The sequence below is a fragment of the Pristis pectinata genome, chromosome 32 (assembly GCF_009764475.1).
Source record: "Pristis pectinata isolate sPriPec2 chromosome 32, sPriPec2.1.pri, whole genome shotgun sequence".
Lineage (NCBI taxonomy): Eukaryota > Metazoa > Chordata > Chondrichthyes > Rhinopristiformes > Pristidae > Pristis > Pristis pectinata.
Window position 1 is genome coordinate 18857678 of NC_067436.1, and position 14666 is coordinate 18872343.

At 49.0% G+C, this 14666-nt stretch overlaps 2 protein-coding genes across 2 annotated transcripts in view; one reads left to right on the top strand and one right to left on the bottom strand.

The window, feature by feature from the left end:
* LOC127585177 (tubulin polyglutamylase TTLL13-like) overlaps window positions 1–8260 on the bottom strand; it is a 38251-nt gene extending 29991 nt beyond the window's left edge. The window contains exons 1-8 of the mRNA XM_052042391.1: window positions 8241–8260; window positions 7891–7931; window positions 7057–7175; window positions 6691–6821; window positions 6010–6166; window positions 5039–5182; window positions 3279–3364; window positions 2432–2657 (exon numbers count right to left, since the gene is read on the bottom strand). Of these exons, the coding sequence (XP_051898351.1) occupies window positions 2432–2657; window positions 3279–3364; window positions 5039–5182; window positions 6010–6166; window positions 6691–6821; window positions 7057–7077 (765 nt within the window). The 5' untranslated portion in view covers window positions 7078–7175; window positions 7891–7931; window positions 8241–8260. The remainder of the gene's footprint in view (window positions 1–2431; window positions 2658–3278; window positions 3365–5038; window positions 5183–6009; window positions 6167–6690; window positions 6822–7056; window positions 7176–7890; window positions 7932–8240) is intronic.
* Window positions 8261–10624: 2364 nt separating this feature from the next.
* Window positions 10625–12872, top strand: gdpgp1 (GDP-D-glucose phosphorylase 1). The gene has a single exon (XM_052042630.1). It carries the CDS (start codon window positions 11673–11675, stop codon window positions 12852–12854), a length of 1182 nt encoding a protein of 393 aa, XP_051898590.1. The 5' UTR covers window positions 10625–11672; the 3' UTR covers window positions 12855–12872.
* The last annotated feature ends 1794 nt before the right edge of the window (window positions 12873–14666 follow it).

Genomic DNA, 14666 nt, shown 5'->3' on the forward strand with positions numbered 1-14666 from the left:
GAAGAGAGGGTGGTTGTAGATGGAGCGGATTCTGCCTGGAGGTCGGTGACCAGTGGTGTTCCACAGGGATCTGTTCTGGGACCCCTGCTCTTTGTGATTTTTATAAATGACTTGGATGAGGAAGTGGAAGAATGGCTTGGTAAGTTTGCAGATGACACGAAGGTTGGTGGTGTTGTGGAGAGTGTAGAAGGTTGCTGTAGGTTACAACAGGAGCTGGGCTGAGAAGTCGCAAATGAAGTTCAACCTGGAAAAGTGTGAAGTGATACACTTTGGAAGATCGAATCTGTAGGCAGAATACAAGGCTAATGGCAGGACAATGATAGTGTGGAGGAACAGAGGGATCTTGGGGTCCATGTCCACAGATCCTTCAAGGTTGCTGCACAGGTTGATAGGGTTGTTAAGAAGGCATATGGTGTGTTGGCCTTCATTAGTCGGGGTATTGAGTTCAAGAGCCACGAGGTAACGTTGCAGCTCTATAAAACTCTGGTTAGACCACACTTGGAGTATCGTGTTTAGTTCTGGTTGCCTCGTTATAGGAAGGATGTGGAAGCTTTAGAGAGGGTGCAGAGGAGATTTACCAGGATGCTGCCTGGATTGGAGAGCATGTCTTATGAGGATAGGTTGAGCAAGCTAAGGCTTTTCTCTTTGGAGCGAAGGAAGACGAGAAGTGACTTGATAGACGTGTACAAGAGGATAAGAGGCATAGATCGAGTGGACAGTCAGAGACATTTTCCCAGGGCGGACATGGCTAACATGAGAGGGAATAATTTTAAGGTGATTAGAGGAAAGTATGGTTGGGGGGGGGGGGGGGGGGGGTGGCGGGGTATGTCAGAGGCAAGTTTTTTTTATTTTACACAGAGAGTGGTGGGTGCATGGAACGCACTGCCGGCAGAGTTGTGTGGGCAGATACACAAGGGACATTTAAGAGACTCTTAGGTAGACACATGAATGATAGAGAATGGAGGACTACGTGGGAGGAAAGGGTTAGATAGAGCAGGATAAGATGTCAGCACAACATTGTGGGCCGAAGGGCCTGTACTGCACTGTAATGTTCTATGCACTTCTTTCAGCTTAGTGTATTGCACTCAGTTTTTACAATGTAATCACCTCTACCCAATCTGTTTTTGCTTTCTCCAGTGTAAACAGTTTGCAGTTCAGTCCCTAAGTGACCCAGATGTTCCTGCCACTTCAATTCTCCTTCCCACTCCTTCTCCAACCTCTCTGATTTTTGGCCTCCGACATTATTTCAACAAAGTCTGCTGCAAGTTTGATGATCAGCATCTCATCTTGCAACCAGGCACGTTACAGCCCTCAGGACTCTACAATGAATTTCAGATAGTCAGAACAGTCCAGTTCTGCTGACAGATCATCACCATGCAAGTTAAATAAGTTTTTCCTCCAGAAATGCTGCCTGACCTGCTGGATATTTGCAGCATTCTCTTCCATCTCAGGTTTCCAACCACTGCAGTGAAGTGCAATCCACAGTTCCGGCAACATGCTGTTTCCTCCGTTCTCATTCATTCTCTATTTAAACATCCACCAGACAGATCAACTGCAAGTAACAAGCCTTCAGAACCCTTCCTCAACTGGAACCAATACTACCTGCATCATTCAGTCTCTCCCATTCTCTGTCCTACCACAGATTTTCTCCACCCCTCCCTCTTCTCTGCTTGTTCTCCAACTTTTCCCAGGTCTGACAAAATGCCATCAATCTGAGATGTTAGCTCCGTTTTCTCACTCCACAGATGCAGCCTGGCCTGCTGAACATTTCCAGCATTTTCTGTTTTTATTACAAAGAGAGATTGATTGATTTAGCATACATTAAATGAATTGATCTCACCTTGGGCAGAAACCACAATTGGCCCCAAAGCCTCTGTGCTGCAGTGTAAATAAATCATGGCTCCCGTTTCTAATCACTATCCTTCGGACAACTAGAAAATCCTTTCCAAGATTGAGCATCCCTCCATGGCTGCTTGGCCACCCTATCACTAACTTCAATATTGACTGCCCACTACTGTTTTAGAACATTTTGCCCAAAGCATGCATAGCAACCATGAACATCATCTTCATTTAAAAGTTGTCATCATTTTATCAGGACTTGATCTCTCACACTGGTCCCAAAACCAGAGGTTAAACGTCAGCTTGGCTCAGTGAGAAATGAAAGGTTGTGGGGCCTGGGTTTGTTCCAGAAATTGTAGCACTTGATCCAGACTGTCACTGCAGTACTGAAGGGGTGCTGCACTGTCAGCTTTCAGGTGAAATACAGAGTCGAGGTTCAATAAAGTGATTTGTGTAGACATTTAAAGAACCCCGTTTTCTACTGCAAGTCTTACCCGGATTCCTGAGCCAACATCAAAAACAGTCACAAGATTAGCTATTATGTCCCCTGTGCACTGTTTTGTCATCACCCTTTCTTTGTCATTTAACCCACCTCCAAGAGCCATGGCTTCAAATTACGATCCATCAGAATATCGAATCCCAGTATCTCAAAGCAGGCACTGCCACAGAAATGACTGGAGAAACAAGTCCTGTAATTGTGCTTCAAGATCGGATAGGCAGAAATTAGAGTTTTAACAATGACGTCCTCAATGTCTGCCCAGACCTTTGTCACGTTGTGTCCATGTTCCGCCAACCATTTGTTAAGTGAAGACAATTTTCTATATAATACAGAACACAGAATGGGTGAACTAACAAGGATGGTCAAAGATTGCACTAATTTTAACTTGTACATCAGGCAGCAATGGGTATACTTTTGATATTACCCAAGTGCATGACTAGAGTTGCAAATCAGTTGCCTGGTACAAAGCATACCAATTTTCAATTCTATCCTGATATAATGGGCTAGAAGACTCCAATTCTGTTCCCATTGAGAATTATTTTCAAGACCTTACAATTGGTCAATAAGATGTTCTGAGCTGACCCAGATGAAACTAACAAGGCTTCACTGCTGGTATCATACAGCCCCTATTGACACAGTGACTGAGAAACACATTGCACCATCGGCATAATTGGCTTCGGGTGTTGAAGATGCCAACTGAAAATGGAACAATAACATCAGGTTTATACTAAAACTAGAAGTTCCTTTTACATCACTAAAATTTTGTACTTAAGTGTTGAGGAGTCTGACAAAATCAGCCACCAGTGATACCTGGTGCCACATATTTCCCTCAACAACTTGTCCAGTTACCTTAACCAGTCATTTCAACAATGATGCTGCATACTGATAGTAAAAGTAAATGGTTCACTGTAAGATTTCCCTTCCCAACCCATTTAAGTACCTTTTGCTGCTACTGTCCCCATCTCTGATGAAGTTCTTGCTATGCTTGTTGATGGCATAGTTTGTCAAGTGCATACAGATGTCATCCTGTCATCAACAAACAAAATACTTCAGTGATTTGAGACGAGGGTTTCACATGCTCCCTCCATGCCCACATCCCTCACTAAATCTGTAACCTCCTCCAATCCATTAACCTTAGGAGTTCTCTGCATACCTCCAGCTCCAGTCTCTTTCACATGCCTGATCTTTGCCATTGGTGAATGGGTCTTCAACTGTATAGGCCCCAAACTTTTGAATTCCCTCCTTAAGGGTCCCTTCTCCTACATCTCACCAAGAAGCACTTTAAACCTACCTCTTGCACAATGCTTTAGGTTGCCTGTCCTAACATCTCTTTGCATGCCTGGGTATCAAAGAACCTTTGATATATAAAAATCAATAAACTGCAGATGCTGGTAATCTGAAAAAAAAACTGCTGGAATACTCAGCAGGTCAGACAGCATCTGTGGAGACAGAAAAACAGAACTGAGGTTTCAGCTCAATGACCTTTCTGCCCTAACGTGTGCTTCTCTAGCTATCTTAACCAATGAAATATAGTTCCCCGCTCCTGATTCTTCACTGTGGTGCTGACAGATGCCCCATGCTAGAATCTACAATTAAGCTATGGATTATTAAAGCTCTAACCTGTAAATTATTATTGATGCAAGCTGCATATTCCCAGGGGGCTATAGATAAAGCTTGAATCTATGTTCCCACTAATCCTCCAGCATAGCAACTGCTGATCTTGCTGACAGTGGTATAAAGAGACCTTTTCAAACTTTCAGACTCAAAGTATAAACACCACAAACTAGTGTGAGAAATGAAGACCTCTCTGAATTCCAGGGTTATTTAAGATCTTTGGTCAGCCAAACATTATTATAACAAGGGAAGTAGTGAAGGTAACTACCGACAGCATGTGGCTTAATTGCCCAGTAACATTCACCATCTTCTGGACAAGAGAAAAGCGATAAGAGAAAACAACAAATCACAAGTACTGCTCTCTACCGTGGTGTCAAACACACTACTGGGCAAGGCTCACACCAGAGTGTGTAATCCAGGATGAAACTTCCAAGGTGGCAATGAGTAAGTGCTGCACTGATGGAAGTTTCACTCTATGGATAATACATTAAACCATGAAGATGCAAAAACGTGGGAGAAGCAGAGGAAATATCTCATGCCTTGGCTACTTTTTTCTCTTCAGTCAACAATTGTTAAGAGATTACCTGATATTGTTTTAGTTGATCTGCACATTTTGGTATTGGTTTATTATTGTCACTTGTACCGAGGCACAATGAAAAACTTGTCTTGTGTACCGAATGTACAGGTCAATTCATTACACAGTGCAGTTACAATGAGTTAGTACAGAGTGCATTGATGTAGTACAGGTAAAAACAATAACAGTACAAAGTGTCACAGCTACAGAGAAAGTGCAGTGCAATAAGGTGCAAGGTCACAACAAGGTAGATCATGAGGTCAGAGTCCATCTCATTGTATAAGGGAACCGTTCAATAGTCTTATCACAGTGGGGTAGAAGCTGGGATAGAACATTTTCTACTTTAAAGCAAGTAATTCATTGGTCGTAAAAATAAAAGGCAGTGGAAAATCAAGTTTTTTTCTTTTCCTCTGCAGTGTCACTTTACTGTGACAAAAGGCTCAGACAACAAAATGCAGAGTGAAGAAATTAAGCTTTGATGTAATATGATAAAAGCAGAAATCAAGAGTTACCAAGTTGCTGCTGGAGGGCTCATGGTATTTGCTGGTTGCAAACCTTGCCAGACCTTCGTTATAAATGTAAATCCGAAAGGGGTCACAGGATGTGACCAAGACGTAAACACGGAGGTCAAATTTGAAACCATCTATGAGGAAAGGCTGTAAAAGGAACAACAAAGACCTCATTAGACAGTGACTAGTCATGTATCAGGTGTCAATCACCTTCATGGCAAATAAGACACCTTGCTCAAACCACAACAAATCTACGTGCTATGCAGAGACACTAAGAGACATCAGTCTGTTCATAGACTGTTGTGTACTGGTCTAGTGGCCGTACTGCACTAGAAGGGCGAGGAGAGAAGTGGGCTGGGGGAAGAAAATGATTCCAATATTGTCCAAAAGAGGAATAATGAATGACCAAATATGAAAAAAAAAGTATCTGGAATAATCTATTACAGGAATAGAGACACAAATATAAGAAACATTTGGAACACAAGTTTCTGCGTGTGTTTCCTCCGGGTGCTCCGGTTTCCTCCCACATTCCAAAGACATACAGGTTAGGAAGTTATGGGCATACTACGTTGGCGCCGGAAGTGTGGCGACACTTGCGGGCTTCCCCCCAGAACACTCTACGCAAAAGATGCATTTCACTTTGTGTTTCGATGTACATGTGACTAATAAAGATCTTATCTTATCACAGCACTGTAGGAAGTCAATGGCCCATGGCATTGGTGTAAATGCCAGCTCTTCAAATGAACCTCTGCACTTTAATCCTATTTCCTAGCTTCTAACCATAGAAAACTTCAGTAGAACACCGGAAAAATAAACTCTGACAAGGTGAGTGGGCTTTCCTTGTCATGTTATTTAGATGGTTCAGTTACTAAGTACTGACAGAGGAAAGTGGGATTGTTGGAGGGAAAATTAGAAGTAAAATGGTTGCTCACTCTTTTTTGTCCTCTTTCTACGCTATAACTGCAATGTAATACCTTGGAAATGTATTGTTGGCAGATCAGTCGATCCCCTTGTTTAATCTCCTTTAGATTCCTGGTAATGAAAATCCCCCGGCCCTGACATCCACAATCTGGTTTACAGATATACGTCTTTGGCTTCTTCATTCTGCAATAGGCCTGAAAATCGCCAAAACTGTGCAGAATATAAACAGAATATACAAAGATCACGTGATTAACATCCAATTATCAATACAAGTCACAATTAAATGTAATATGTCCTCTAACCAGAAGGTTCAAACACCAATTCAATCAAAGCTAGCCTTTCAAACAGCTACCAATTCCCTGAAGTGAATTGTGCAAAACCACCTTTGTCTCCAACCTATTTGCCAGATGCCCTAATAATATAACATTGTCCCAAAGAAGAGCCATGCTGTGATTGGTTAATGGTGAGCAGGAACAGCTCCCAAACAGGTGGCCAATATTCCTTGAATAGCAATACCAATGAACCACAGTTTAAGTGGTTACTGTCTGTGGTACCTTGCAGTGCACTCACCTATATAACAAAGCTTCCAATGCTCTATTGTCTGTGAAGTGCTGTGGGACATCCTGAGAAATGTGATGAGATGCTGGATAAATAAAAGTTTCTTTCTTTAAAAAAACAACCACAGATCTTTATCTTTTAGGACAGAACCTACACTTCATTTTAAGATCACTCACTCAGCAGGTAAACACCATGTACGGGGGAAGAAGTTATATTCCTTTGGGAAGAGTTTCAGCATCCTGTTCAAATTCCTGGCCAGTAGGTCCTTCCTACAAATCTCACTCATTCCTGGAAAGTGATTAATTTTCTGCAGAGATTGAAACATTTGAAAAAAATATCAATGATTCCATCTACCACACAACACAGAATGAAAAACGAAAGGAATTGAGAGCAGGAAAGGCTGGGAAAGAAATCAGCAATGATCTGAACCCAGACCACGTTTCTATCTTAAATTCTCAGACCAAAGGTCAAGGAGAAGGTGGAGGGACAGACTTAAGGACACATGGCTTCAGTACTGTGCTCTTCAGTGCAACAGCCCTGACCTGAAAACGCTTCAGTTCCATGACTCTTTCATGAGAGACAGACGTGTCAGTCCAGTACAATGTCCATTCCTCATCCTCTCCAACCTCCTTCAGTCCACATCGACGAGTTGCACGGCGGACTGGAACACAGGGTGGAGACATAAACTGTCATCATAACGCAGAAATGGAGGAACAGACAGCGAGGGAAAGGTACAAAATTGGAAAGAGAATTAGAAAAAGGCAATGTATAATAAAGGCAAAGAATAAACAAAATATTCATAGATTGAAACATAAATAAAAAGAGGAGACAAGGAGACAAAAATATTCAAAACTTCTACTAGTTAGTTTAGTAATTAAGCATTGTAAGCAATGTAAATGAATCAGTCATCATCAAATTTGGTAAGTGGATTAAAATATCAAAAAATACTGATCAAAATAGATATTTAGAAATTGGACTACAAAGATATCTGCAAGTCTGTGTTGAGTTTTGCAGAGTACAGCCACGGCAGCAATCATGAGTCATACGTTTCTTTATCTGATTGTAATCTATGGGCCAGGGAGGGGTGGGTGTGGTGGAATTAACTAGAGTTTATGATTTCTTGCCAGGGAGTCCTTATGTCTGGACATCAGGAGCACCACGATTAGAGTGGAAATCACAAATAGCTCAAATTTGAGAAGGCTAGTCAACACACACTGTCAAAACTCACATACAGTCAACCACACAAGAGATGGGCTGAGGCCAAAGGAATTTCACCCAAAAATAGTGCCTAGAGAGGACAAGTAAAACTGGAGAGGAAAACCTGGTCTCAGCAAGTCTCCCCGGCCTATTAATCCCTTAATTACATTAGAACTTACCACTTTCATACTTGCAATTGATGAGATTGACACCAATACACCTGCAAAAGAGAAGAGACTGGGACTGAAATGAAATAGCATTAACCCAAGGACCCATGGATGCAATGGAGTGGCCCCAAGTCAGACCCATCAGTGTAAATGTTATCCCTGTGATACACTGACCAGTTTAAGTAGTGCATCCAAGTTCTAGTAGTTGCTGTGAGGGAGTACCACTGAGATATAGTGGTCAATGTGAGGAGTGTTAACAAGCTTCACTTGTCAGTGTGCAGATCAGTGTGGAAAATTGAAATCGTATTGGTAAAAGCACAAAAGACCCAGTGGAATTATCATAAAGTCAGTCCTGCTTATACCTTCGCCTCTTCTTCTTTTTCTTCTTGACTGGCTCCTCTTTAATGTTCTTCTCTTTGCTTTGCTGTTTGGGTATGACAAGTTCCTGTTTGTGAAGACCCTCTTTGTCTCCCAGTTCTTCTGCCTGCTTAATGCAGGTCATCAACTCTTGAGTTGTAATGCTTCTTTCAAGCATGTTTGCTTTATTTGGAATTGATTCAGTTTCATCCTCTGACTCCTCAAATGGACTCTCCTCTTCATTCTCTACTTCCTCCTCTGCTGAATCTCCCTCAGAATCACTCCTGCCTCTAGGTGCATTCATAGTGCCTTCTTAAAAGGGAGAAAGACTTATATAAGCATCCTCTGACTCAAATTAATCGGCACAGATTACCTTGGTAGGGATCATATCTTGTTTGAACTTTCAGCTCTGTAACTTTAGACATATCCCTGCCAATATACACACATAAAGATCCTTCACCAAGGTAAGCTATCGGATGGTCCATTTCTCAGATGAAAATATTAGCACGGAAATGAAGGGCACTGAATGACCCCCTTCTGTGATTTCCCGCACCTGCCCATCATTCCCCTCTCACCTGGATCACCAGCTCTTGCTCCACCTCTCCCCCCCCCCCCCCCCCCTTTTTATACTGGCCATCTCCTCTCCTTTTATCCAGTCTAGATGAAGGGTCTCGACCCAAAACGTCGGCTGCTCATTTCCCACCATAGACGCTGCCTGACCTGCTGAGTATGTCTGACGTTTTCTGTAATTTGTGATTTATATTTTTGAGAAGGTGATTGAAACGTTTAAATTGAATCTCTTTATTTATCATTTGCACGTTTCTACCCAGCGTTTAGACTGCACTTTATGGCCAATAACTTTAATGGATCTGTGACTCTACATGATCTTTTTCCCTCCTCTATCTAAATTTAAGACTTATTTTCCAAGGAGGCAGTGGGTTCCCTGTTCAAACTCGTTGATAATGAGATATTAAAACTGAAAGCAACCACTTTGATATCGTTATTGTCCAGGAATTAAATCGGCAACGAGGTTAGCTGGTTAATCCGGTGAACACTAGTTAGTGTTAACCCGGCTCAGTCACAGGCCGGTTGCTAGGGCTCCCCGGGCCGCGTTGCCATGGGGCTGGGAGCGTGATACCGAATATGCCGGGGGGACCGAGGGGCCTCGGTGCCGCCTGCCCACCGGGCGGACCCCCGGCAGCACCACCGCTCACTCGGTTCCGCGGGGACCCGAGGCCGCTCTCACCTGACGCGCACGGGCCCCACCGACCAGGCCCCCACAGCCGCCGCGGCTCGTCACCATGGCAACCAGACGCTCGGTCTGATTGGTCCAAGGGCCTCGCATTTCATTGGTGGCCGAGGGCACGTTATGTTAATTGGTTACTTGGTGACACCGAGCCCGTTGTTATTGGTTGTCACACAGCAAGTCGCCGCCCATTCGTCCGAGGGACCCGCCCATTGATCCACCCCCTACCCACCGACCGAGCAGCTGATTGACCCGCCGTGTTTAAAATAAAAGTACCGTGGAATACAGAGACCCAACCTTCTGCACGCAACTGATTCACACTAAAATGGACTTTGATCTAATTGTGTCCTTTCTTGTAAAAACTGTGTATAATTTATGTTTAATTGATGTTTTGCATGTGAATGTTGTGTATCTGATGCCATGTATTGGTTTATTATTGTCACTTGTACCGAGGTACAGTGGAAAACTTGTCTTGCATACCGATGGTACAGGTCAATTCATTACACAGTGCAGTTACATTGGGTTAGTACAGAGTGCATTGATGTAGTACAGGTAAACACAATAACAGTACAGAGTAAAGTGTCACAGCTACAGAGAAAGTGCAGTGCAATAAGGTGCAAGGTCACAACAAGGCAGATCGTGAGGTCAGAGTCCATCTCATTGTATAAGGGAACCGTTCAATAGTCTTATCACAGTGGGGTAGAAGCTGTCCTTGAGCCTGGTGGTTCCCCCCCTCGCCTCCCCACCAGGCTCCTGTATCTTCTACCTGATGGAAGAGGAGCGAAGAGAGAGTGACCCGGGTGGGTGGGGTCTTTGATTATGCTGGCTGCTTCACCAAGACAACAAGAGGTAAAGACAGGGTCCAAGGAGGGGAGGCTAGTGTCCGTGACGTGCTGGGCTGTGTCCACAACTCTCTGCAGTTTCTTGCGGTCCTGGGCAGAGCAGTTGCCGTACCATGCTGTGATACACCCAGATAGGCTGCTTTCTGTGGTGCATCGGTAAAAGTTGGTGAGAGTCAAAGGGGACAAACCAAATTTCTTTAGCCTGTGCTTGTGATGCTGCTGCAAGTAAGGTTTTCATTGCACCTGTGCACACATCTACTTGTGCATATGACAATAAACATGACTTTGACACAAACGCAATGTTAGGAAGTTTAATATTCCTGGAATTCATGCATTTTGAGAGGTCAAATAGGGGGTAGGACATATATGGGATGACACCAAGGAATGTTGATGAACAGAGAGATACGGGGGTCCAAGCCCATAGTTCCCTAAATGTAGCCACACAGCTGATTAGAGTGGTGAAGGTATGTGGCATGCTTGGTTTTCATAGCTCAGGCCTAGAATCCAAGAGTTGGGACATTATGTTGCAACTTTAAAAACCACTGGTTACACCGCACTCCCAGTGTTGTGTGCAGTTCTGATCACTACACCATAGGAAGGATGTGGTTGTGCCAGGGAGAGCGCAGAGGAGATTGGCCAAGATGTTACCTGAGATGGAGGGCATGGTAGTGTAGCGGTTAGCGTAACATTATTACAGCGCCAGCGACCTGGGTTCAATCCCGGCTACTGTCTGTAAGGAGTTTGTACATTCTCCCCATGTCTGCGTGGGTTTCCTCCGGGTGCTCCGGTTTCCTCCCACATTCCAAAGACGTACGGGTTAGGAAGTTGTGGGCGTGCTATGTTGGCGCCGGAAGCATGGCGACACTTGCAGGCTGCCCCCAGAACACTCTACGCAAAAGATGTATTTCACTGTGTGTTTTGATGTACATGTGACTAATAAAGATATCTTAAACTATGAGGAGAGCTGAGACTGGTTGAATTTGTTTTCCTTGCAGTAGAGGCAGCTGAGGGGTGACCTGATTTAGGCATATAAAAGTATAAGAGGCATAAATAGGGTAGATAGTCAGAATCTTTTCCCCCTTCTAGGGGTATGAATAACAAGTGGGGACAGGTTTAAGGTGAGAGGAAGGAGTTTTAAAGGGAATCTGAAGGGAAAGTGTTTTTTTTCCACAATGCTGAATGCCAGAAGAGGCGATGGAATCAGATACAGTCACTGCATTTAAGAAACAATTTATTTAAATGCAGATTTGTGGGATTAATGTAGATGGGAAAAAGGGTTGGCACGGGCGTGGTGGGCCGAAGGTCCGTTCCTGCGTTGCACCGGGAAGGGGATTGTGCGCAGGCGCGGGATGGCGGCGCGCTGCGAGCCCGGGCCGGGAGCCGCTCTGATGGGGGAGCCGGAGCAGGAAAGTCCGAGGCCCGAGCCCGCCTTCGTCTACACGGAGGCGGACCTGTTCCGGAGCGGCATCCGCTGGGACGGGGAGCGGCCCGACTCCCGCTTCGACCAGGCGCTGCGCTCGGCCTGGGAGCGGCGGATGCGGGCCGGCTGCTTCCGCTACCGGCTGTGGGGGCCCGAGCTGCCGGCCCGGGAGCTGCCGGGGCCCCGCCGCCTGCTGGCGCAGCTCAACGTGCGGCGGGCCACCGAGCGCCGCCCGCCGCAGGAGATCCTCAGCGTGCGGCAGCCCTTCGACCCGCAGCGCTTCAACTTCAGCCGCGTCCCGCACCGGGAGATTCTCTTCCCGCTGCGCCGGAGCCCGAGTGCCGAGGCCGCGGCGCCGGGCGGGGGTCCCCGGGAGCCGGGCGGGGGTCCCGGCGGGGACGCCGAGGCCCTGCTGATCATCAACGTCAGCCCGCTGGAGTACGGCCACGTCCTGCTGCTGCCGGAGCCCGGGCGCCTGCTGCCGCAGTGCCTGACGCGGGCCTCGGTGCTCCGGGCCCTGGAGCTGGTCTTCCTGAGCTCGGAGCCCGCCTTCCGCGTCGGCTTCAACAGCCTGGGCGCCTTCGCCTCCGTCAACCACCTGCACCTGCACGGCTTCTACCTGCGGCACCGGCTGGAGCTGGAGCGGGCGCCCACCGAGCCGCTGGCCGAGGCCGGCCTGGGGGCCCGCGTCCACCGGCTGTGCGGCCACCACACCCGCGGCCTGGTGCTGTACTCGGACGGCGGGGAGCGGGACCGGGCCCGGGTGGCGGACGCGCTGCTCGCCGTCAGCGACCTGCTGCTGCGCCGCTCGCTCGCCCACAACCTGCTGCTGAGCCGCGGCTGCCCGCTGGGCCGCCGGCCGCCGCAGCCCGACGGCCGGGACGGGGTGCGGCTCGTCCTGTGGCCGCGCCGCTCCTGCTTCGGCGCCAAGGACGGCGCGGCCTTCAACGTGGCCGTGTGCGAGCTGGCCGGCTTCCTGCCCGTCCACACCGCCCCGCACTTCGAGAGCCTGACCGAGGAGGCGGCGCTGCGGGTCATCGGCGAGCAGCTGCTGCCCGCCCAGCGCTTCTCCGAGCTCTGCGCCGAGATAGCGGGGCTGCCGGGGCACTGAGGGGCCGCCCTCTCCCCACCCCCCCACCTCACCCCCCCCTCCCCTCCCCTCCCCCCCACCTCACCCCCCCCTCCCCTCCCCTCCCCACCCCCCCCTCCCCTCCCCACCACATACCCCCCCTCCCCACCTCACACCCCCCCTCCACCCCCCCTCCCCACCTCACACCCCCCCTCCACCCCCCTCCCCACCTCACACCCCCCCTCCACCCCCCCTCCCCACCACACACCCCCCCTCCACCCCCCCTCCCCACATACCCCCCCTCCCCACCTCACACCCCCCCTCCACCCCCCCCTCCCCACCTCACACCCCCTCCACCCCCCTCCCCACCACATACCCCCCCTCCCCACCTCACACCCCCCCTCCACCCCCCTCCCCACCTCACACCCCCCCCTCCACCCCCCTCCCCACCTCACACCCCCCCTCCACCCCCCCTCCCCACCACATACCCCCCCACCTCACACCCCCCCTCCACCCCACCACACACCCCCCTCCCCACCTCACACCCCCCTCCACCCCCCCTCCCCACCTCACACCCCCTCACCTCACACCCCCCTCCACCCCCCCACACCTCACACCCCCCTCCACCCCCCCACACCTCACACCCCCCTCCACCCCCCACACCTCACACCCCCCTCCCCACCTCACACCCCACCCTCCACCCCCCCACACCTCACACCCCACACCCACCCTCTACCCACCCCACACCCACCCCTCTCCCCACCCTCCCCCCCACACCTCACACCCCACCCCCCCACACCTCACACCACACACCCACCCCCACACCTCACACCACACCCCCACCCCCTGCTCAACACACCCCTCCCCCTCCCCACCCCACACCCACCCCCTGCCCTGTCCCCACACCACACACCCACCCTCTACCCACCTCACACCCCCCTGCCCCTCCCCACCTCACACCCCACACCCACCCCTCTCCCCACCCTCCACCCACCTCACACCACACACCCACCCCCTCCTCACCATTCTCCCCACCTCACACCCCACAGCCACCCCTCTCCCCACCCTCCACCCACCTCACACCACACACCCACCCCCTCCTCACCATTCTCCTCACCTCACACCCCACAGCCACCCCTCTCCCCACCCCGTGCCCCCTCCTCACCTCACACCACACACCCACCCTCCACCCCACCTCACACCCCACACCCCCCCTCCCCACCCCTGCCCCACCCTCCACTGCCCCACCCCGTCCCCACCCCACCTCACACCCACCACCCCCCTCCCCACCTCACACCCAGCCCTCTCCCCACCCACTACCCCCCCCCACCCCCCTCCCCACCTCACACCACATCTCTCCTGCTGGGATGTTGATCTGGGGGTGAAGCCGTCTGGACACGGGTTGCTGCTGGTAATCAAGACTTTCCAAATGAAAATATTTCACTTGCTGTAAATTGAAAATAATATCAACATTCGGGCAGCTAAAGATCAGGAGAGAGATTGGAAGCATTACCTCCCACCCTCCAGGGTTACTCCAAGGCAAGTTTTGAACCTAAAGTTTTGATCATCATGAACAGTATTAGAATTACCTCACGAAGCAAACAGGTCACTTCACTATCGTGCTGCAAATTCGATGTGGAAATATTAACACAGCTATTTCTTGGAAACTGTGGGTGACCATGCTGCACGTGCTGGACCATCCTGTGCATGCGCTGTGTTGAGATGTGTATGTAAATTATTTAAAGTCCATCAAACTTTAAGCTTGAACTCAGGGCCTCTGTGTGTCTCCACGACCCTAGTTTGAACTGATGAAGGAGCTATGGGACTAGCTGAGGTGATGCTTCAATTGACTGG